The following is a 24,034-nucleotide window of genomic DNA, read 5'->3' as shown; positions in this document are numbered from 1 at the left end:
AATGCAGGGGACACGGGTTCGTGCCCCGGTCCAGGAAGATCCCACATGCCGCGGAGCGGCTGGGCCCGTGAGCCATGGCCGCTGAGCCTGCGCGTCCGGAGCCTGTGCTCCGCAATGGGAGAGGCCACAACAGTAAGAGGCCAGCGTACCGCAAAAAACAAACAAACAAACTCAAAATGGATTAAAGACCTAAATGTAAGGCTAGATACTATAAAACTCTTACAGGAAAACATAGGCAGAACACTCCATGACATAAACCACAGCCTTTTTGACCCACCTCCTAGAGAAATGGAAATAAAAACAAAAGTAAACAAATAGGACCTAATGAAACTTAAAAGCTTTTGCACAGCCAAGGAAAACATAAACAAGATGAAAAGAAAATCCTCAGCATGGGAGAAAAATTTGCAAATGAAACAACTGACAAAGGATTAATCTCCAAAATATACAAGCAGCTCATGCAGCTCAATATCAAAAAAAACAACCCAATCAAAAAAATCAGCCATAAAAAGAAACGAAATTGAGTTATTTCTAGTGAGGTGGATGGACCTAGAGTCTATCATACAGAGTGAAGTCAGAAAGAGAAAAACAAATACCGTATGCTAACATATATATATGGAATTAAAAAAAAAAAAAGGTTCTGGGCTTCCCTGGTGGCGCAGTGGTTGAGAGTCCACCTGCCGATGCAGGGGACGTGGGTTCGTGCCCCGGTCCAGGAAGATCCCACATGCCGAGGAGCGGCTGGGCCCGTGAGCCATGGTTGCTGAGCCTGCGCGTCCGGACCGCAACGGTAGAGGCCACAACAGTGAGAGGCCCGTGTACAGCAAAAAAAATAAATAAAACAACAAAAAAAAAAGGTTCTGAAGAACCTAGGGTCAGGACAGGAATAAAGATGCAGATGTAGAGAACGGACTTGAGGACACAGGGACGGGGAAGGGTAAGCTGGGATGAAGTGACAGAGTGGCATGGACATATATACACTACCAAATGTAAAATAGATAGCTAGTGGGAAGCAGCCGCATAGCACAGGGAGATCAGTTCATGCTTTGTGACCACCTAGAGGGGTGGGATAGGGAGGGTGGGAGGGAGGCTCTAGAGGGAGGGGATATGGCGATATATGTATACGTATAGCTGATTCACTGTTATAAAGCAGATACTAACGCAATTATACTCCAATAAAGATGTGAAAAAAAAAATCCTGCTCTGAAAGATGTGAAAAACTAATGCCAGATGACCTGTAAGTGACAGGGCCAGAATTACAACCTAGTCAAATTCCATTTTTTATACCCCTGCTCACCCTAAGCAATGTATTTAAAAGGTGCCTCTGAGATTCTATTCCTATATGACATATGAATTGCTAATAGTTAGCTGTTAAAAAAGACTGTAGTCCTTTTTCCTCTTCTCTTCCTGGTGCAGAGGAGGCCATGGCAGGCCTGAGGCAGAGTTTGGGGGAAGCAGGGAGTTTCATGGAGATGCACAGTCAGCATGCCCACCTGCATGGGGCACTGAGGCAAAGAGGGAGGTGTCATACAGAGAGGCTTCAGGAGCATGCCCACTGGCATGGGACTCAGAGGAGAGGAGGAGAGTGTTGCATAGACATACACAGCAGTACTCCCACTGGCACCCAAGGATGCAGGGAGCTGAAAGTGGGGTGCAGAAGTGCAGACAGAGGAGATACCTGCATGACTGGGAAACTAGTTACACCGAAAACATAAGTAAATGGACTGAGCACGTAAGTAAATGTATTGAGAATAATGAAACTCAGCATTTTCATTTTTAGAGGAGGTACTTATGACTAGCAAGAACCTGAAGTACAATATTAGATTTGAATTGGAGATACTTATATCAATTAATGATTTTTAGATATATGAATAGAGATTGATACAGAGATAGCTATAGATTTATGTGTTGACTTATATATGTATACATGTGTGGCACACACATACATTTCAGCTCTGCTGAGATGGCTGAAGAGCAATGGCATCCAGTAGCACTGAGCACAGTGAGCACACAGATCTTGGCTTCTAAAAACCATTTCCTACTAAAAGTAATCAATGTTTCTAGGAGAAATGGCTGCTCTCAGACAGTGCCGGGCCAGGCGAAATACAAGAGGATCTTGGAACATCTGCTGCCAAAAAAGTAATGAAGAGCTCAAAAGAATGATGCAGACTTGTCACAAGAACATAGGAACCTCCCTGCAAGGGCTTCCACTGGCCAAACTGAAATAATATGAGCCATAAAAAATTTAAGGATAGAAATTAATTACAACCCATTGAATAGGGTGGGATTCTACAAGTCCATGCTGATACAAATAAATAAATAAATGGATAAACAAATGGCCAAGAAAGGGAAGGCTCTTCTTAACACAGAATGCCAATTAATAAAAATGGAAATAGGGCTTCCCTGGTGGCGCAGTGGTTGAGGGTCCGCCTGCCAATGCAGGGGACGCGGGTTCGTGCCCTGGTCTGGGAAGATCCCACATGCCGCGGAGCGGCTGGGCCCGTGAGCCATGGCCGCTGAGCCTGCGCATCCGGAGCCGGAGCCTGTGCTCCGCAACGGCGGAGGCCACAGCGGTGAGAGGTCCGCGTACCGCAAAAAAAAAAAAAAAAAAAAAAAACCCACAAAAAAAATGGAAATAAAAAATAGTAGCATTTGTTTCAGGGGGAAGTCATCATCGACGGGTAGTAAAACTAGTGGATGGAGATCTGACGAATGAGGGATAGGATACTAGCATAATCTTTGAATATGTCCCCACAAAATACCAATCAATTATAAAGGGAAAAACGGTGAAAATACCAAGAAGAAACCTGGCAGACACTAAAATTACCAAGTGATCAAGGTTATCACCCACAGTCATGAGACAAGCCAAAATCATGTACCCCTGATATGATACACTGAGAAGAACACAGTATCATCTCTGTGATTCCTGCCCCAAAAGTGTGGCCTTGCCATGATCATGAGGAAACAGTAAACAGATCCAGGTTGAGAAACATCAATAGGTTATACAGCCTGTACTCCTTACAACTGTTAAGGATAAGAAAGACTGAGGAACTGATACAAAGTACATGCAACATACACTCCTAGATGGGATCTTGGACCGTGAAGGAAGAAGAGAAATTATTAGAACACTGGTCAAAGATTGAATGGGATCTATGGATTGGATGGTAGTGTTGTAACACTTGACTTCCTGGCTTAGAGGGCTGGATGGCTGTTATGCAGGAAAGCATTCTTGTTTTAGGAAAATACACACTAGAGTATTTAGTGGTGATGGGGAATCGTGTCTGCAGATTGCCCTCAAATGGTTCCAAAAACACTAATGAAAATGGCAAAAAAAAAAAAAAAAAGGGTTATGTAACAACTGTGGTGAAATATCAACAGTTGGAGAATCTGCTTTAGGAGGATTTGGAGTTCTTCGTACTGTACTTCCAACTTTTCTGTTGGCTTTAAATAACTAAAAAGCAAACAATTAAAAATAAACTATATTATATCTACTTCTTTGTTCCCATGGAAACCCACAAAAAATACTTTAGAATGATGCCGGAATTAAAAAGTTGCAAAAAAGCCATAATGGCAAAAACAACACATGAAAGATTGGGTTAGATACTAACGCAGCTGCTGCTCACACTGTGCTTCTCCTTCTTTGTGTGCAGTGAATATAGGCTGGGAACTTTGTTCTCAGGCTCAGTACAATGCCAGGATAGGCAGGGTCTGCTTCTGCTCAGTGTTAGTGGGTCTAGAAGTGTCAGAATATACACTTCTTTGTTACCCTGTTTCTTACGCATTGTCGTAGCTGTCAGCATGAGAGGCATCCATTCTTCTGTATGTGCAAACTCTACTCCCAAACTGGTGATGGAGACTCAACCCTTTCCTCTTTATTTCCTTCCTTCTCTTCCTTGTTTCAGTCAGGTTTCAGTTGTCGGAAACAGAAATTACTCTAGATATTTTAAGAAGAAAGATGCTCATACAGGGAATTAGGTGCTTCCAAAATTGTTAGAAGAGCTGCAGAGGCAGGCTGTAGGCTGTGTCTTCAGAGGACCCGAAAACACCTCGGAACTGGCCTACCCAGGAAGCTGCTACATGTACCCGAGTCAGAAAGGTAGGTAATCAGGAGCCACCGCCAGATCTGTTGACTTTAAGAACATACCAAATCTAGACCGCTATTTCTGTAACTTCCTGTCAATACCCACAAACCAAGTTACAGATACTGAAACACTTTTGTAGAAAAACTCAATGTCTACATGACTACACTTGTCAGCAGAAAAAACCAAGGAAACAAGAAGTTATGCCCCACTCCATTTTCACCTTCCCAATCTCAAGTAGGTGCACCTCATTGGGAAACCTATTTCACAACCTCTTTCCAGAATGCTAAGTGCAAGAGAGTCTGGGAAACATGGTGTTTAGCTTTCCAGCCTCTGCATAACAGGGAAATCCACTGAAATGAAGGGGGAAGGGATGCTGAATGGTAAGTGCAAGAGAGTCTGGGAAACATGGTGTTTAGCTTTCCAGCCTCTGCATAACAGGGAAATCCACTGAAATGAAGGGGGAAGGGATGCTGAATGGCAGGCCCCAGATCTACCACACTCCTCACCACAGTTGGGCGGGAGTTATCCTCTACTGTTAATCCCAAGAGACTGTCAGAGCAAACTTGGTATAAATTATAGTATACTACTTGCTTAGTTTGTTACTCTTTAATGGCAAAATTCTATGCATGGAGCCAGGACCATCTCTTACTCAAAGACACATATGTGGAAGAAGAGCTAAAACCCACCCCAAAGTGAGAGCGAGATATAATGACCTAAATTTTGGCATTCTTCAGCACCAATATGCTCATACAGTGTGACTCAGCGGCTCTTCAGTATATACTGGTTAAATTACACTTCTCTCACTATCTTCTATCCCATTCCTATTCATTTTTCTTTGTTTCAGTTTCAAATTTAAAATAAGAATCATCTCTTTTTGCTGTCATATCAAACCTATCTTATAATCACTAGTCTGTGAGTTTTAGAAAATGACATAGCTGCAGTGTTTTTCTTCCCAAAAAAGGAAGGGGGGGGGTTGCTTTTCTAAGCCCACTTTTACTTTTGTGATAGACCAGAAAATAAAAGGCAAGTGATAGTGATGAGATGGCAACCTCCACCAGAAAACAAGTGATTTTTGTCTTTCCCACTAGACTTTGAGCTTCTCACAAAACAGGCAGATGCTCTTTTTTCTGTGTACCTAGTGCCTAGCATACTGCATGATACACAACAGACAGCTAAAAAACGTCTGTCGAATGAATAACCCAAATTACAATGGAAGAAGTAGAAGATGACACTTCATCATCATGTCTCTTATCTGCCTATCTCACTCTCTTCCTCTAAGTGGAAAAAGTGAACAGGGGAGTGGGAGGGAAATCTGAGTCATGAGGCTGACAACCAGGACCCTCCCCCTGTGAACAGAGTGAAACTGCCCAGAAGTACAAATCCTTCATCCAGTTCAGGAAAACCTCAGTTCAGAGGGCCCTTAGTCCCGGATGCTTACTGACCACCCAGCAACTGGCATGATTCAATTTATCTCAGCTGGGCAGAAGAGTGATATGAGAAGCAGACAACTGAAAACAAATCTGTACAGAGAAAAGAGAGAGAGAAGATGCAAGATGCTATGATCAGTTGGTTCTGCTGGAAAAAGGTGATATGAGAAATCTGGAATAGCAGAGCCTACCTCTGAGTAGTAACAACAGGGAAAGAAAGTCCAAGGCCAGCCTGATTGGGTTGGAGGCCAGTTTGAGATTATCTGCATTGAACAACTGATTGTAGCAAGCAGGGAGATCGGACTGATAAGAAGAAAGCTATCATAGCAGGTTCAACACTGCATTATTTTCCTCTGATCTCTTCTACAGAACAATAATGGAACATTAGCTAGAATATTATCTTCAGCCATATACTGACTGTCCTTCCTGAGGGACTGCTGAGCTGCCACCATTTGTCCACCATCACTTTGTTTCTCTTCTGGTAGCAATAACTAAGAAATTAACTGCATCACATAATCATTCTCAAAACGCTCGGAGATAACTTGCTTGCATCAGCAAGTTGCCCACTGTTTATAAACCAAGAACTTCCAAGAGAAATGTAAAAGACACTTTATAAAAGATGTTTTTTGAAGATACCAAGTTACTAAGAGAAGGCACTATTCCAACACTCTTAGAAAATCTAAGCAATCAATCTAAATTAGGCTGAAGGATTTACAGTTAACTGGGTCTAATCCTGATAGCAGGTACATATGACAGTTTAGTCAATGAACAAGAATGCTTAAAATCTTTTCCCAAACTTAACTTGTCACTGTTAGACTAGATAGCCTTTCATTTCCCACCCATTCCCATTTTTGAGACAATCACCAATAACACAGGGAAGGCACATCTCACTTAAAATGTAACTGCTCTTTACAAGTAGCCTTATTTTTAATAAGCGTTAAGGCATAACCAGCCTAAGTTATTTAGCTGAAAAAGAGACAAGTCTCAAATCACAGAATTTTGAGTGAACAGCTGTGGGAAGTTCTTTTAAATATTTATACTTTTTGGCTTAATTTTTAAAATACCAGTGAAGACCAGTGAAACACAGCGTGAACTTTCCACACTTGACACTTGCTGCTAAATAGAAGGGGGAAAAAACCCTATCTGCCTGCTTTCCCATCCCCGTCTCCTGTAAAGGGGTTTTAAAGGATTTCAAATGAAAAAGAAATAACCCAAACAGCTAATGACAATTCTCTTGTAAGTCTTCAGGTCAAAGTCCATAAAGTTAAGCCCAACGGGCCTCTCTGCCAGAGCAGGCTAATCAAGAGCCGGGATGCTAAGCTCCAGGGAAATTCGCCCCGCCCCACCCCCGCCCGGAGCTCACGCACACTCGGCCGGGGGTGGCAGGAAGGGGCAGGCGGGGTGCTGCGCGTGCCCCCGCGCACTCACGCCGCTGGCTGCCTAGCCCCCCTCCTCATCACTTCCTGAAGGAAAATGACAAGGAAGGCGGCAGTTCCAGGGAAGAGCGGGGTGTAGAGTCCACAGGCTCGCGAAGAAAATGCGGCTCCCTAAAGCACCCCACCCCACCCCACCCGCCTGCGCGCGCCAGGCAGCCCCGGGAGTCCCCACGGCGCCCAGCGCGCTCCCGGAGCTCGCGCAGAGGGAGGAGGGCGCTGACAGCAGTCCCTCTGGCCGCCGTCGCCTCCTCCCGTTCGGCTGATGGGCAGCGCGATGGGAAGCTCGCCCCGCAGCCCCGCGACCCTCGCACCTCGTCCTCCGGGACTCCGAACACCTCCACCGCGCAAGTTGCCATTTCCGAATGGCTCCAGCAAACCGGACGCACTCGCCCCTTCCCAGAGAGTGGGAACTGTAGTGAGGAGGAGAGGGAGGAGAGGGAGGAGGCGGAGGAGGAGAGGGAGGAGGCGGGAGGAATTGGAGGAAGAGGGGGCGGTGTTCCCCTGGGCGCACAGCGACCCCAGCGGCCGGCCGGCGGCATGGCACGAGGAAACAGGGCGGGGAAGGCCGGCCGCGCCTCTGCAGCGGCACGCGTCGTGGGGCTCTGGGCGCGGGGACCGCGCGCGGTGGGAAAACGTGCGTGCTGGGGCTCGGGAGGGAGGAGCCCGCGCGCGGCAAGGGCGCGCCTTCAGTCCCCACGCCAGGACGATAGTGGCTGACGCGGCCGCCTCTGGGAGCCAGGCAGCTCCAGGGCTTTGCGCCGAGCCGGCAGTGGCGCCCGGAGGACGTCCGCCCTTCCCCGGGGAAACAAAGCTGCGGCTTTCGTCGGCAACGAGTCTCACTGAGATCCGCCCCAGAACTCGGCCTCTGACTAGCCACCTGGGATCAGGAGAGCTTAATATTATTCTCTCCACAAACTAAAAATCAGACCGCTTTTTTGTCAGTTAAGGCTGCCGATTCCAATAGAAGCTGGACCTTGAGACGCCCAGGCAAAGCCCAGCCTGAGCATGGTAGCAAACGGGGAGGCCTGTAGGGATCGCATCAGTCTTGGACTCAGGATCTGAAATTCTCTCCTTGTGATTTGTAAACACCGTACCAATCAATGTTTCCTGTCATATGGTCTGTCCATCTTTAAAGCCTCCCAATAACGTTCAGCCTCCAGGCTTAACGCTCTAAATCTGCTTAGCTAAGTAAGCCTTGATCTGCAGCACCACTGGAAGGTAGCGAAGAAGGGGGAAAATAAACTAGGACCTCCTGTGCTATGGAATAATCATGCTTATTTTATAGTCATGTCTGATGGGGTTTATAGTTCCACAGTCACAGGAAGACTCTTACCAAACAAACCACCCAAAAACAGAATGGGGAAAATGATAAGCACTCATTGTCTAAGCCAGAATTAGTATCTTGTCCTTTTCCTACAGTTGCAGAAATTTGCAAAACTCTAGAATCTCAAAATCTAATTTAAATTTTCCTTAAGGAATACAGAATAAACAATTTAAAATACCAGTATTACTGGTTTGTTATATAAGATTCTGTTGTACTTTATGTTTGGCAGGATCCATTTGTGTTATGTATGAAAATTCGATTAATAATACATCATCCAAATTTTATCATCTGTATTAGGCAGAAAGAAGTGGCAATTAAGTAAACATGAATGTAGAATTCCAGAAAGGTCAGGAATTGTTGGCTTAACTAAATTTAAAAAGCTATCATAGTATAAATGTCTTTGTTTTATAAACTGTCACATACTTGTGTTTTTCAGTAGGTTAGGAGTAAAATCTGAAAATATTTAGTATGCTCTTTTAGTTTGGAAATAATACTTTTCCCTAATCTCTTTCTGATACACATTTTAATATTTGAAGTAGGACAGTCATGTCATTTCAGGGCATGGTTTCAAACAGATATAGAAATAGCTTCCATCCTCCTACTAAAATTTAATGAATGGATGAGAAGGATACACACAACCTAAAACTGGTAATAAAATCAACCAGAAATCCCAGTGGTTTATAAAGTAAAGCATCAGCTCATATAGCCAATAGGCAATAGTGAAGATAATTCCAAATACCACTGATTTGACTCATGATTACTTATTCTGTCTGAATCCAAAATCATAATAAGAATTAAGCAGGCAGTTAACTGACATATGATGAACTACAGTAATTATTATTTCCCAGCCAAAAGCTAGAAGAGGCCCTGTGCATCTGGTACCTGGAATTATAAGGAAGTTCAAATAGAGAAGGTGGTATTAGCTGGTGGTCCAATAATCACCACTACCATCAAGAAAGCTGTGTAGAATGAGAAACCCCTCTTCAACTGGACATGTCGCTCAATTGCATGGTATACTCATGCAGGCTTTTTGCCCACCTAGGCTGCCTTCAACTAAGTTCATGTTGATTTGACTTGAATAACTATGTATGTGTACAACCATGTAAGAGGCGTGTTTGAAGAATGTGATACTGTGCATAATAATTTGTTCCCAGCCTCACACCTCTGCTAGAGATTGCCCCCAAGTGAAAGGCTAGGCAATTCTAGCAACCTCCAGTGGCATCACCATGCTATTTCTTGTTCCTGAACCTGTTCTCCCTTCAAATCTCTTTTTACATGAGCCTTCAAACTGATAAAGGAGCAGTAAACAAATGAGAAATCAGTAAACCTCGTCAAGACCTCCTAATCGTCTATGTACCTAAACCTCTTTATCTCTGCCTAAACTATTAATTGTAATGCAGAAGTGGAAGTTGTTTTCATTTTATGAGTCTTTGAGATAAAAAATTCTGGTGTTAAATAACTGATCTATCAAGGGTAACAATATGAAAGATACTTTAATGTTGGTTATTAATTCTGTAAGGAATACCAAAAAAAAAAAGTCCTTTTTGAAAGTTACCCTTTAATTCTCTCTTCCATAATATCTGCTGGCGGCCTGTCTTCTGATACTAGATGTTTGAGTTCTTTAAGTTTCACTTTTTCTTCCTCTTCTTCCACTCTAAACTCCCTGTACCTCATCCATTGCCATTGCCATTGCCATGGTTTCGGCTACAGTCTTTGCAGAGTCTATCTCAGACCCAGAGCTCAGTAGTGCAGGGAATGTTACTTTTAATATTACTATATAATGTTACTATGAATGTTACTATTTAATTCTGTAACAGAACTTAGTCCCCACCTCAAGTTTCCTGTCTGCCCAGTAGTAAAAAACCTAATCTTAATCAACTCAGTGTTCCTCCTCAACCCTCTTTCCTCTAAGGTTGATTCTAAGTTCTAGTAGGCTGCTGTGGTGCAACATCATCTTGGGGACGGAGGGCACGGCACGGTCTTCATCGTTCCACGCTGGCATTCGTAGATGCATCCTTGATCCCATTGGTCTCTAGTTGCGGTCTCCAGTTAGAATGACATTTGGCTGTTAGTAACCCAAACTAGTAGGATTTAAAAAATAGATATTATATTGTTCTCTTCTATAAAAGTCTAGAGGTAGGCAGGCCAGGGTAAATATGGCTACTTTGCTCCACAAAAGACATCAGAAATCCAGGAACTTTACAGCTGGCTGCTTTGCCATTTGTGAGTGTGGCCCTTATCTTCATAGTCCAGAGAGAGGCTAAAGCTCCAACCATTACGTCTATGTTGTAGCCAACAAGATAGAGGAAGGAATAAAGAAAGGAGTTCAGGTCTCATGCTCGATTTTTAAGAAAGGCTAACGGAGCCTTCTACTTAAACTCTTAAAACAGATATGAGGGCTTCCGTGGTGGCGCAGTGGTTGAGAGTCGGCCTGCTAATGCAGGGGACACGGGTTCGTGCCCCGGTCCGGGAAGATCCCACACGCCGCGGAGCGGCTGGGCCCGTGAGCCGTGGCCGCTGAGCCTGCGCGTCCGGAGCCTGTGCTCCACAACAGGAGAGGCCACAACAGTGAGAGGCCCACGTACCGCAAAAAAAAAAAAAAGACAACAACAACAAAAAAACAAATCAGAGTCACATGGCTGTATCTAAATACAGGATAGGAAGAGACTTTTTTTCTGGGAAGGCTTGTTGAGTTTCCGTTCCTGGAGAGGAATGGATATAGGAAGGGAATTAGCAGTCTCTGCCCTAGCATCTTCACCCTGCAGCATCCTTGGAGAAATCAGCACTCTCATCTGTTTCTGGTATACAGGCCATTTTAGCTCAAAGATGAAAACCCCTTCAGGTCCTCCGACCTCTTTTATCTGCTCCTGGCCCTTCCTGGTTCCTGTGGTTGTTTCCACAGGCTGGGAACAACCCTTGTGGCTGCAGAGACATGGGGCCTATCTCCAGCCTACCCTTTGCCTTACTTCTACGGTACTGCTGCTGTTCCACTCTGGAATGAGGTAGGGGTCGTGGGCACTTCTGTAAAGCTTTCCGTGTAAGACTGTACCCAAGACACAGGTCACCTCCACTCTTGGATTCCAGGAATCTAACCTTTAAGGGAAAATCCAAGTGTGGGAAGGGAGTTCTCAGAGCCTCTTCTCAGAGATAGTCACCGTGTCTAGTACTGTCCAACAAAACTTGCTTCAGTGAAGGAAATCTTTTTATATCTACATTGCCAATATGGTAGCCACTAGCTTACATGGCTATTCAGCACTTGAAATGTGGCTAGTGCAACTTTTTAATTATTTAAATTTAAATAGTCACTTGTGGTTAGTGACCTCTATATTAGACAACACAGGAACTGTGTCTAACATGTCCAAAATTATAGAAACATTTTAAATTCTGAGTACATACAAAAGATTATAAAAACAGGTAAGGTATAAAGAATAACAGTGAATTGGACACTAATATACTTATCACCCACTGTAAGAAAAAGAACATTACCAACAACTTTTTTCACCTCTTTCATGCTTTCCTATTCCATTTCCTTTTCTCCACTCACCAAAAGATAACTACTATTCTGAATTCTATGTTTACCATTTTCTTGTTTTTTTAATTATTTCATCAGATGTATGTATTACTCAATAATGCATTGTTCATGTCTGCTTCTTTATATGAATGCAATCATAAAGTGACTTGGATTCTTTTACTCACCATTCTATTTGTGAGATTGATTCACACTGATTTGTTTATGGTAGTTAATTTATTTTTACTGCTGTGTAATATTCCATTGGATGACTCTATCACAATTAATCATTCTTCTGTTGTTGGACATTGGGGTGCTTCCAGGTTTTGTTTTGAATTTGTAAAGACCTTTTATTATATGATTTAGCTGTTTCCAATGTTTACAGCACAATGTTTAGATAAATTACAGTGGCAGCTCTGAAATTTAATAATGGTTCAGAGTTTGTATCACTTGAGATAAATGAAGCACCAGTGATATTACTAATCTTTTCCCAAAGGTGCATTACATTCAAATACAAAAATGTCAGTTTGTGATTATGGTGTTATACATCTGATCCCATTATACTTTTTTTTATTTTAATGAAGTAAATTCTAAAAGTTTTTCCCCACTGAAACCCAAATACAGCACAGTGCTTCTTGCTTTAACTTTCTCTTCCATGCCATGTTAAGGAGTTTGAACTTTACACTTCAGCAATGAGAGTCAATGCTTCCCATTTTTTTTTCTTTTTTTTGGATTATTTTCTATTGTTGTTTTGTTTAGCTATTACAAATAATGCTACTATAAACAGTCTTGTTTATAAGGTCTTCTAATGGAACATCTTGTTATGCCAGAAAGTAATGAACGTTATGATGGGGACATGTCAAAAGGACACAGGAGCCCACTTGAAGAGGTTCCCACTGGCCAAATACAGACTAACTTGAACGCCAAAATAAAGTGATAGCAACAGATTATAATCCAGTGAATAAATCCAGTACGATGAGATTATAATCTAATGAATAAATCCAGTACTATGAGTCCACACCGATGTAAATTCTAATAGATGGGTAAATTCAACGTTTGGCAAGTGAGATTTTTACAGAGTTTGATGTTGTGTACATAAGGGAAAAAGCTGAAAGACACCACTGTAATTAAACGATCAAAGTGAACATCAGTAATGGAACAAATAGAAATGTTACAGCCTGATAGGATGCAATGAAAAGAACACAGTATGACTTCAGTGCTATTCCTGCCCAGCCTGAATCTAATCATCAGTAAACATCTCACAAATCCAACTTAAGGGACATAATATAAAATAACTGGCTTGTAATCTTCAGAAATGTCAAGGACATGGATGTCAGAGAAATTTGAGGAACTATTCCAAAATGACAGAGATTAAAGAGATCGTATTAATCAGGGTTCTCCAGAGAAAGAGAACCAATAGGATATGTGTGTGTATGTGTATATATAAAAACTTATTGTAAGGAATTGGCTCACAGGATAATGGAAGTTGGCATATCCAAAATCTGAACTTGGGCCAGCAGCCTAGAGACCCAGGAGAGCCAATGGTACATATGAAGTCCAAAAACTGTGTTCTGGAGAATTTCCTCTTGCTCAGGGGAGGTGAGTGTTTCTGTTCTATTCAGGCCCTCAGCTGATTGAATGAGGCCCACCAATATTATGGAGAGCAATCTGTTTCACCCAAAGTTTACCAATTTAAATGTTAATCTCATCCAAAAACACCCTCTAAGTTAATACATAAAATTAACCATCATAGAGACATGACAAATAAGGCAACTCATGATTCTGAACCCCATTGCTATAAAAGACAGTATTTGGACATCTGCTGAAACATGACTATATCTGAGGATATATTAAATGGTTGTAATGTATGAATGTTAACTGCCAGATTATGATGATTGTACTGTGGTTATGTAGATGAGAATGATCCTGTTCATAAGAAGTACACACTAAGGTATTAGAAGGTGATGGGGCAGCAAGCTGGCAAAGTACTCTCAAATGGTACAAGAACAAATATCTTTATACTTTCTGGACTTCCCTGGTGGTGTAGTGGTTAAGACTCCATGCTCCCAATGCAGGGGGCCCAGGTTCGATCCCTGGTCAGGGAACTAGATCCTGCATGCCACGACTAAGAGGACACATGCTGCAACTAAAGATCCCATGTGCCACAACAAAGATCCCGCATGCTGCAACTAAGACCTGGTACAGCCAAAAATAATAAATAAATAAATAGATTGCTTCAGATTATTTTTTAAAAAGAAATGACATTGTTCTGGTTAAAAATAAATATCTCCAATAAAAGGAACCCAGGTACCTTGGAGAAAAGGCTGATTCTAGGACTGGGGCAGGGAATATACAAGATGAACCTGGAGCATCTTTTAGTGCCAGAAAGTAAAGAAGTGCTCAAAAAAATCAAACCCACGATTACCACAGCTGGAACAGTTTGAGCAACAAAATAAATAAATATTGGATTATAACCCAAAGTATAAAATAAATATACATGTCTGTAATGATATAAATAAATCATTTAGTAAATAAATGGGGGAGTAGAGACAAATCTTTGTGTGAAATTCAAAATAGTTTAGGTAGATACTTCACCCTCCACCCCAAGGAAGGGGAGCATGACCTACCGCTGCTACAGTGTGGGATAAGCATAGTAATTTTATCCCAAAGGTTACAGTATGGAAAGGGGGGAAAAAGAGGAACTTTATTTATTTTATTTTTATATTTATTTTATTTATTTATTTTTGGCTGTGTTGGGTCTTTGCTGCTGCGCGCGGGGCTTTCTTCAGTTGCGATGAGTGGAGGTTACTCTTTGTTGTGGTGCACAGGCTTCTCATTACGGTGGCTTCTCGTTGTGGAGCACGGGCTCTAGGCATGTGGGCTTCAGTAGTTGTGGCACGCGGCCTCAGCTGTTGTGGCTCACAGGCTCTAGAGCACAGGCCCAGTAGTTGTGGCGCACGGGCTTAGTTGCTCTGCAGCATGTGGGATCTTCCTGCACCAGGGCTCAAACCCGTGTCCCCTGCATTGGCAGGCGGATTCTTAACCACTGTGCCACCAAGGAAGCCCCAAGAGGAACTTTATAGTGGAGAAACCTGACAAGCACTGCCTCAGCCAGGTGTTCAAGGTCAACATCAATAGTGATAAGTGATGATAATATGTACCCTTGATATGATGGGATGAACGTAGCACCTTACCTCTGTGAGGCCAAAAACTATAACCCCAGTCTAATCATGAGAGAAACGTCAGACAAATCCTAATAGACAATCTACAAAATACCTGATGAGTACTCCTCAAAACTGTCAAGGTCCATCAAAAACAAGGAAAGTCACAGCTGTGAGGAACCTAAAGAGACATGATGACTAAATGTAATAGTGTAATGTGGTATCCAGAATAGGATCCTGGAACAGAAAAAGGACATTAGGTAGAAACTACAGAAGTCTAAATAAAGTATGAATTTTAGTTCATAATTATTGTAAAGGGAAGATCCTGTTTCTTCCTTTCTATGGAAGGAAAAATCCAGTTCTTCCCCATTGTGTTTCTCCCCCGTGTATCTCCTTTACCTTTACAGAGAACATGTCACTTCTGACACTTCCGGTCACTAAGTGTGTAGAGGTTTTTTTCCCCATACCAACAAGCAATTCCTGAACACCAACTGGGTGTCCTACAATTCAGCTTCATTCTGATACAATACAATTCAGCTTCATTCTGGTACAGTCTAGCCAGAGATACCATCAGATTCCACAGGTTAAGTTTCAGTCCTAAAAGGCTACCCTCCTCCCCTTACCTCAGACACCAGTCACAAGCCCAGGTTATCTCCTGTACTTCTGACGGACAGGCTGAGATTCTAACGACCCCCTCCTTGGGTTTGATTAATTTGTTAGAGCAGCTCACAGAACTCTGGGAAACATTACGTTAACCAGTTTATTAAAGGATATGATAAAGGATACAGATGAACAGCCAGATGAAGAGAGCTCTGGAAGGGTCCCAAGCACAAGAGCTCCTGTCCCCATGGAGCTGGGGTGCCTCACCCTCACAGTGTGGATGTGTTCACCAACCTAGAAGCTCCTCAAACCCCATGCTTTTGGGATTTTATGGAGGCTTCATCACACAGCATTATCTATCATTGACTCCATTTTCAGCCATTCTCCCTTCTCCCAGCCCTCATCCAGGAACCCATGCAGAGTTGTCTCATTAGAACAAAAGACAGTCCTATCACCCACAAAATTACCACCCAGAGAATTACAAGGCTTTCAGAAGTTCTGTGTCAGGAACAGAGATCAAAGATCAATAGTAGGGCTTCCCTGGTGGCGCAGTGGTTGAGGGTCCGCCTGCCGATGCAGGGGACACAGGTTCGTGTCCCGGTCCGGTAAGAGCCCACATGCCGCGGAGCGGCTGGGCCCGTGAGCCATGGCCGCTGAGCCTGCGCGTCCGGAGCCTGTGCTCCGCGACGGGAGAGGCCACAACAGTGAGAGGCCCACGTACCACAAAAACAAAACAAAACAAAAAGATCAATAGTAGAACAACAGATGTTCCTAGTGCTCTTATCACTTAGGAAATGCCAAGGGTTTTAGGAGCTCTGTGCTGGGAACTGGGGGCAGACATATATTTTCTATTATCTCATAATAATGCATCAAGGTTTTTTTAATTAATTACAACAAAGTACCATACTAACATAAGATGGCAATAACAGGAGAAACTGAGGGTGGGGTGGATAGGCACTCTCTCTTCTATCTTCACAATTTTTCTGTAAATCTGAACTGTTCTAAAAAGTAAAGTCTAAAAATAAATAAATCTTAGTGTCTTTCAAAAAGTTTTACAATTTTCTCCACTGTGGTCTTGCATATATTTTGCTACATTTATCCCAACATACTTTGCATTTTTTCTTGCTACTGTAAATTTAATGTCTTTTTTTTATTACACACCCTAATAGTTTATTGCTGGTGTACAAAAATACAACAGTTTTGTACATTTACCTTAGTATTCAACAAACTTCCTCAACTTCATTATGTCTAAAATAATTATTTTCACTTTCACACGGACATTCATTAACATCTTTGAATGACAGTTTTGCTTGTTCCTTTCCATTCCTCTCAACTTGTGTTTCTTTTTTTTATCTTAGTGTCCTGTCTAACAAATAGACATGGTGATAACAGGCATAATTGTCTTATTCCTGGTTTTAAAGAGAATGATATTTGCTGTAGGGTTTTGGATTTTGTTTTCATTTGGGGTTTGTCTTTTTCTTTCTAGCCTTTATTTGGTTAAGAAGCTCACTCCTATTCCTAGTTCACTAAGATTATTGGTCATAAATGGACACTGAATTTTACTTAACAATGTCTTCTGTATCTTTTGAGATGGTCTTTTTTCTTTTAATCTTCTAGTGTGGTAAATTTTGGTTAAGTTACGGTAATTAGTTATGGTAAATTTTAGGTGTAAAGATGTAGTCATTCCAGATTTCCCCAGTCTTTTCAGGCTTTAACTCAATCAAATGATTATTTTTCTTTTCTCCCCATTCTCTCACGAGTAGAATCTAAGTACGAGGAGCTTACATGTGGTCATGGCCATGGAGGAGGGTGACTGGTTTTTTCCTGTCATCCCTCCGTATTGTAATTCTAGCTGTTGTCAGGTCACCTATCATTCTCTGGCTGTTGTCCCATCTCTACGGGCTCTCCTGGTTCACTGGCCCTCTCTCAACCATTTTCCACCCTCTTTTAGGATTGTGGAAACTTCTGCATGCTATCCCCTACTACTTTGGAGACTGAAATCTTGGCAGCTGGACTCCAGCACACTGTCAGATCACACACTATCATCATTTCTACTATAGCTATTATTTGCTGCTAGGTATGCTAGCCAAGGAGAACTACCTGGGGCTTACCATCTCATAGGGATCCTGATAGGAAGTGGGCACACACTTTCTCTCAGATCTCCACCATTATTTGGGAATTATATCACTGTCTCCTACTGATAGCTCAGCAGTGAGGATGTAGGCTGGGAGAAGGGTCCTTTCTCAGAGACACTCAACTATATCTTGTTTTCACCTCCAACTCTCTCTTAAGGGTAGGAAAACTGGCTCTTTTATCATCATTCATTCTATCGAAATCTGATGCTAATGGCATCAACTTTGGCTCTTGGCGCTCAAAATCCAGGCTTTTGAAACTCAAAAAACCTTTTTATCTCAACCTATTTTTTCTACTAGGAGATTCAAAGCTCTGTTTTGAAACTTATAAACTGAACATGGACTCATCTTTCTCTTTTCTTTTCTGTAGTAACAGCCCTCCCCTGAAGGCAGTAAATATGGAAAGCACTGCTCACTGCTGCCTGGGTTGGAGAAGAGAGAGGCAGGCGGGATATTCCAGGAATAATGAGTAATTATCAACAATAACATTTCACAATAATACTGTGCACAGCTTCCACACTCTGCCTGAATATCTTTAAAAACCCTTAAATTTAATAGATCCAAGGATGAACTCACCATTGTCCTATATTCTCTGTGTCTGGAAATGGCATTACTATCTACCCAGTAGAAACTTCTGAGTATCCTCAAATTCTTACCCCCTACCCCTTTTCCCACCATCAATTTGTTATATAATAGAAATTCTTCTCCCTCCAATCTCATTATAATATTTTGTCTTATTGGTATCCATGGCTAATGTCGGTGTACCAACGACTCTCTGCTTATTGGCTCAGACAGATAGGTAACTCTTCGTCCTTCCTAAGCCACCTGTGTCTTCTGAGACAAAGATTGGTAGGCAGGTAGTTTATTTGGGGTCATGCTCCCGAGCAGTAGTGTGCTCAGACTCAGCTCCTACTGGCTCCCAAGGACCAACTGGACCAACTATGCGTATCTCTATCCAACTGCAGAAATGGGCAAATGGTACAAACCAGGGTAATTTTTTTTTCCTAGAGAGCAAGGAAAAAACATTGACCAGCATACTACTCATCCTAGGGAACATGAGTGAGGGCAGGAGAAGAGTAAAACAGGGAAGGGGGTAAAACCAATGTAATGGTTTTTGAATTACTGAGTTTGATCACTATTATTGAGTTGATGTGGGGCTCAGTCTCACTAAAGTCCCCTGAACAGCCATGCAGAATACACCTCAGAATTTTCTTTTTTCTTGGCCGTGCCACACGACCTATGGGATCTTAGTTCCCTGACCAGGGATTGAACCTGGGCCCCCTGCAGTGGAAGCATGGAGTCCTAACCACTGGACCGCCAGGGAATTCCCATACCTCAGAATTATCTTCCCAAGAAAGGAGTATTTATCCATGGGTTTCCATTCCCCACTGGACAGGGGTTGTCTTGAGGGGTGTTACCTCTCCTACTTTTCCAGATTTGCTTCCGTGTAGCATGGCTGAGAAGGCTCCAGTCGGCATCTTAAACAGGAGTGACAGTGAAGCCTGGGTGCAGAAGGGGAGAGCCTGCTAAGCAACCAAAGGAAGTCACTGCCCGAAGACGTCTCCACACAGCTGGTTGCTGCAGCAGGACTGAAGTAAAGGCTAGATGAGAGGATATGAGGACATATGAAGCAGAGTGCAAAAGAAATCCAACACAAGGATTAGTTGCAGCGCCCACTGCAGCAACTGGGCTCAGAGTAGTAATTAATATTCATCATCTCTCTCCTAAAATACCCAGTCCAGATTGCCCCCGCCCTTGGCCGGCACTTCAGCAAGTCTGTGTTGTTGCCTGGTGGTGACTCAGATTTTTATCTCCAAGGGCTGTGAACCGTCAGTTGTATTAACCTTATCAGGCCATCGTTGTTGCGATAGACTATTTACAGTTATCATTGGACATGCCAGTATTAGGATATGCCGCAGTGAATCCCCTGAGTTCCACACATGCTCTTTCTTGTATAGCCCCAAACTAGCTCTTCATGAGAATCAGAGTTGACCCCTCCCCCCCCCACATATGATAACTCCCTCATTTGTCTATGGGCATACTATTACGAAAAGCTCAAAATGACCAAGTGATAGTCACAGTTTCAGGTATAGTGGAACCGTTACTGTCTCCTAAAGGAAGCATCCCCACACACCATTTCAAGAACTAGGACTTCGAATCCCATAGAGCCTAAATTGCAGGAGCAGGGAACACAAATTCCACAAATGAGTCACTGAGATGATTGTGAGAGAGTCTAGCCCATTTCCACCTTTTGGGTCACAGATCTGAGGGTCTAGTTCTTAGAGAACAACACCAAAAGTCTGCTACCTTACTGCCCGTTGTAGTAATGTTCACAGGCCTCTGTGCTTCCAGAACCCTACTCTTACAAATATAGTTTCATGATAATATCTATTATTGCCATCCCTGCCCTACAGAGGTTAGCCAATGAACCCAAAGCCATTAGGAGCCCCCTCGCCAGTGCATTCCTTATTGCCTTAGCAAGGTGCCCTCTGTTGTCCTCTTAGGGAATACAGTTGGATGGTGAGTTCTCTGATGAGTTTATTGATTATATACCAATTCTAATATTCCTCCCTCCCCAAGCTTTCTGATTTTTACCTCAGTGATCCTGCGAAGGCTGTTTGGACCCCTCTTCTTCATTTGCTGTATGCCACAGTCACGCTCAAGTCTCAAGGAACAATCCCAGCAGCATATTAAGACTAGATCCAGGTATTCTCAGGACTCTAAATTCTGAGTAAGAGGAGAATAAGCCCATTTTAATAAATTCCCCTCACCCAGCCTTTATAGTCTGCCCTTTGTAGTCAACACCTTCAAGATCTATTCTTGCTTATGCTGTCTTGGTTTCTTTCAGCTACGGTAATGTATAGTATTTCCTCCCAGAGCAGGCATTATATTCCTTTATTTTAAGGCTGTGCTGTGACCTGACGCAAAAATGCATCCATTATGTTTCTGGAGGAACTGATGGGCCAGGATCTTTTTTTTTTTTTTGACATCTTTATTGGGGTATAATTGCTTTACAATGGTGTGTTAGTTTCTGCTTTATAACAAAGTGAATCAGTTATACATATACATATGTTCCCATATGTCTTCCCTCTTGCATCTCCCTCCCTCCCACCCTCCCTATCCCACCGCTCCAGGCTGTCACAAAGCACGGAGCCGATATCCCTGTGCCATGCGGCTGCTTCCCACTAGCTATCTACCTTACTACGTTTGTTAGTGTGTATATGTCCATGACTCTCTCTCGCCCTGTCACAGCTTACCCTTCCCCCTCCCCATATCCTCAAGTCCGTTCTCCAGTAGGTCTGCGTCTTTATTCCTGTCTTACCCCTAGGTTCTTCATGACATTTTTTTTTCTTAAATTCCATATATATGTGTTAGCATACGGTATTTGTCTTTTTCTTTCTGACTTACTTCACTCTGTATGACAGACTCTAGGTCTATCCACCTCATTACAAATAGCTCAATTTCGTTTCTTTTTATGGCTGAGTAATATTCCATTGTAATGGGCCAGGATCTTGAAGAGGACAAGCATCGTCTTGAGAGGCACCTGCCTGGTGTAACATCTTTGCAGGGCCTCTAGGTGCAGGAGGCTGCTCGCCGCTAGCAAGGGCAAGGGAAGGGCTTCTGCCAGTCCAGAGAGTTCAGGGAAATCTGGGTGTATTAGTTTCCTAGGGAATGCCATAGCAAATTGCCACAAACTGGCTGAGTTAAACAACATAAAATTCTTCTCTCACAGTTTTGAAGACCAGAAGTCCAAAATCTAGGTGTTGGCAGGGTAGCACTCCCACTGGAGGTTCCAGAGGAGAATCAGGTCCTTGCCTCTTCCAGTTTCTGGCAGCTGTCAGCATTCCTTGTTTCGTAGCTGCATCCCTCTGCTCTGTCTTTACGTTGCCTCCTCTGTGTATCTGTGTTATGTCCCTCTGCCTCTCTCTCATAAGAACACTTGTGATGGCACTTAGGGCTCACCTGGATAATCCAGAGTAATCTCCTTATCTCAAGATCCTTAACTTACATCTCCAAAGACCCCTTTTCCAAATAAGGTAAAGTAATTACAAGTTCCAAGGATTGAGACTTGCTATGTTCAGGTGGCCATTATTCAGTTTAGCATAATGAGGTTTCAAGTTTCTCAGGCTCTTCCAACCAAATGTCCGCTTCTAAGGTTTACAGAACTGAGTCCAGTATTTTCTCCATCAGAGCCCTGACTTTGGCATGACCAACCTGTTGAGTCTGTGTATTCAGTTTCCTGTGTAGTGTTGCCACCCTTGCCATTAAAGCTTGGACTTGTTTTCATCACAACCTGCCTTAGAGCTACAGGAGAAACAGATCTCTTTACATGGAAGATTTCTGACTTTCACCATTCTATAACATTGCCCACGCTGTCTTTCTTCTTGCAGTGCCCTTCTGCCTCACTTTTCTTTTACTGGAAAGCAGTTACACATTTCTTTTTTGTTGTTGTTGTTGTACGCGGGCCTGTCACTGTTGTGGCCTCTCCCGTTGCGGAGCACAGGCTCCGGACGCGCAGGCTCAGCGGCCGTGGCTCACGGGCCCAGCCGCTCTGCGGCATGTGGGATCTTCCCGGACAGGGGCACGAACCCGTGTCCCCTACATCGGCAGGCGGACTCTCAACCACTGTGCCACCAGGGAAGCCCTGTTTGTTTCTTTTAAAAAATTAATTAATTAATTATTTTTTGGCTGCGTTGGGTCTTTGTTGCTGTGCGCGGGCTTTCTCTAGTTGCAGTGAGCAGGGGCTACTCTTCCTTACAGTGCACGGGCTTCTCTTTGTGGTGGCTTCTCTTGTTGGAGAGCACGGGCTCTAGAGAGCAGGCTCAGTAGTTGTGGCACACGGGCTTAGTTGCTCCATAGCATGTGGGATCTTCCTGGACCAGGGATAGGGGCTTAGTTGCTCCGTAGCATGTGGGATCTTCCTGGACCAGGGATAGAACCCATGTTCCCTGTATTAGCAGGCGGATTCTTAACCCCTGCGCTACGAGGGAAGTCCCAGTTACTCACTTTTTAAGATCCAGCTCACATGTCACAATTCCCCCAGGCAAACTTAGTTGCACTGTTTTCAGTGTAATCACAGACCTCGATTCTTACCTTTTTCTTTAGAAAAAAACTTTTGTCAGCTTTCATTCTTTTAAAAACTTATTCATACCTCTTTTACAGGACCTAATGCATTGTCTTATAAATTGCTTTACAGTGCTCCCTGAATTAATGTGGGAATTCCTTGAATATAGGAATCATGTGTATTATCTTACCACTGGACATATAGTAGCCAGGCAACAGTTACGTGTTAAATGAATGAAAGATATTTCCCAGCAGTAGAGGAAAGGGCATATGTAACACTCATATTTTTACCTCATAAAATTTTTACACTTATGGATTTTATGTTGTTTTCTTATTGCATCTGACTCAGCTCTACAAATAAATAAGTCATGTCTAAACCATCAATACTCTAGCTCAAAATGTGTGAGCAAATGCTATTGCTTGTTTTCACTCCCAAATATAAAATAAACTTACAAAGAACATTCAGTTTTAGGTATTAATGATTTTTGAGTGATAAAATTGAAAAGTGGAGGTTAGGAAAAAATATTAATAATTACTACAAAAATATGGTCTTTCTATAATGACTTGTTGAGCTTTTACTTAAAATGAGTAGCATTTAGGACTATAGATGATATTTGCATGAATTATCAAAAAGATAGAAAGGTAACGATTTGAACTGCAAAATGTTTTATATTGTTCTCTGGAGGAATAAAAGACATTGTATCAGTGGATTCTTTTACCCTAACTATTCTTAAGTCTGAGTTAGAGAATCTATCCATTAAAGTGAATTTGAGTTAAACATTTAAGAAATTGCTTCTACTTTATCATAACATATAGAGTAAAAGTATTATAAATGAGGATTTCTACACTGTAATTTGAAATGACTCAAATCTGTGGCTAAAAATAACATTACCTCCATATAAACCCAAGAAGACAAGTTGGAAAGCAATTAGAAGCTCAATATTTTATTTAAAAATTGAAAATTATCCTGTAGGTAATGTGGTGTGTGTACGAGTGTGTGTAATTTTGTCCTCTTTCTTTACATGCCACATTTCTAATGCAAAGAAATCATTTCTAAGTTACATGTGGCCTCAAATATCTAAACCATTGAGAAAACTCTCTTTGAGTTTTCTTACCAAATATAGGTTGACATTCCAGTTCTGTTAAGAGATGGTGAGAGATAAAATGAATGGCTTGAGGGGTTTGCAAGAAACCACTTATAAATTAAGCTGAAGGTCTTATCTACCTGCACAAACTTGTTTAGCTTTCAACTGAAGAGACTCAAGAGAAGATAAATAAGTTACAAGCAATTTATTAAGTAAAT

At 42.5% G+C, this 24,034-nt stretch overlaps 1 protein-coding gene across 2 annotated transcripts in view; it reads right to left on the bottom strand.

Moving 5' to 3' along the window:
- NEDD4 (NEDD4 E3 ubiquitin protein ligase) overlaps positions 1–7,378 on the bottom strand; it is a 159,452-nt gene extending 152,074 nt beyond the window's left edge. For both annotated transcript variants that reach the window (XR_009562990.1, XM_030878760.2), the window contains exon 1: positions 7,254–7,378. Coding sequence is in view for 1 of the 2 variants with exons in the window: in XM_030878760.2 (XP_030734620.1) it covers positions 7,254–7,298 (45 nt within the window). In the remaining variant the exon portion in view is untranslated. The remainder of the gene's footprint in view (positions 1–7,253) is intronic.
- Positions 7,379–24,034: the final 16,656 nt, after the last annotated feature.

Source organism: Globicephala melas, chromosome 2 (genome assembly GCF_963455315.2).
Source record: "Globicephala melas chromosome 2, mGloMel1.2, whole genome shotgun sequence".
Taxonomy (NCBI): domain Eukaryota; kingdom Metazoa; phylum Chordata; class Mammalia; order Artiodactyla; family Delphinidae; genus Globicephala; species Globicephala melas.
The sequence above is the reverse complement of the archived record's forward strand: the minus strand, read 5'-3'. Positions and strand labels throughout refer to the sequence as shown.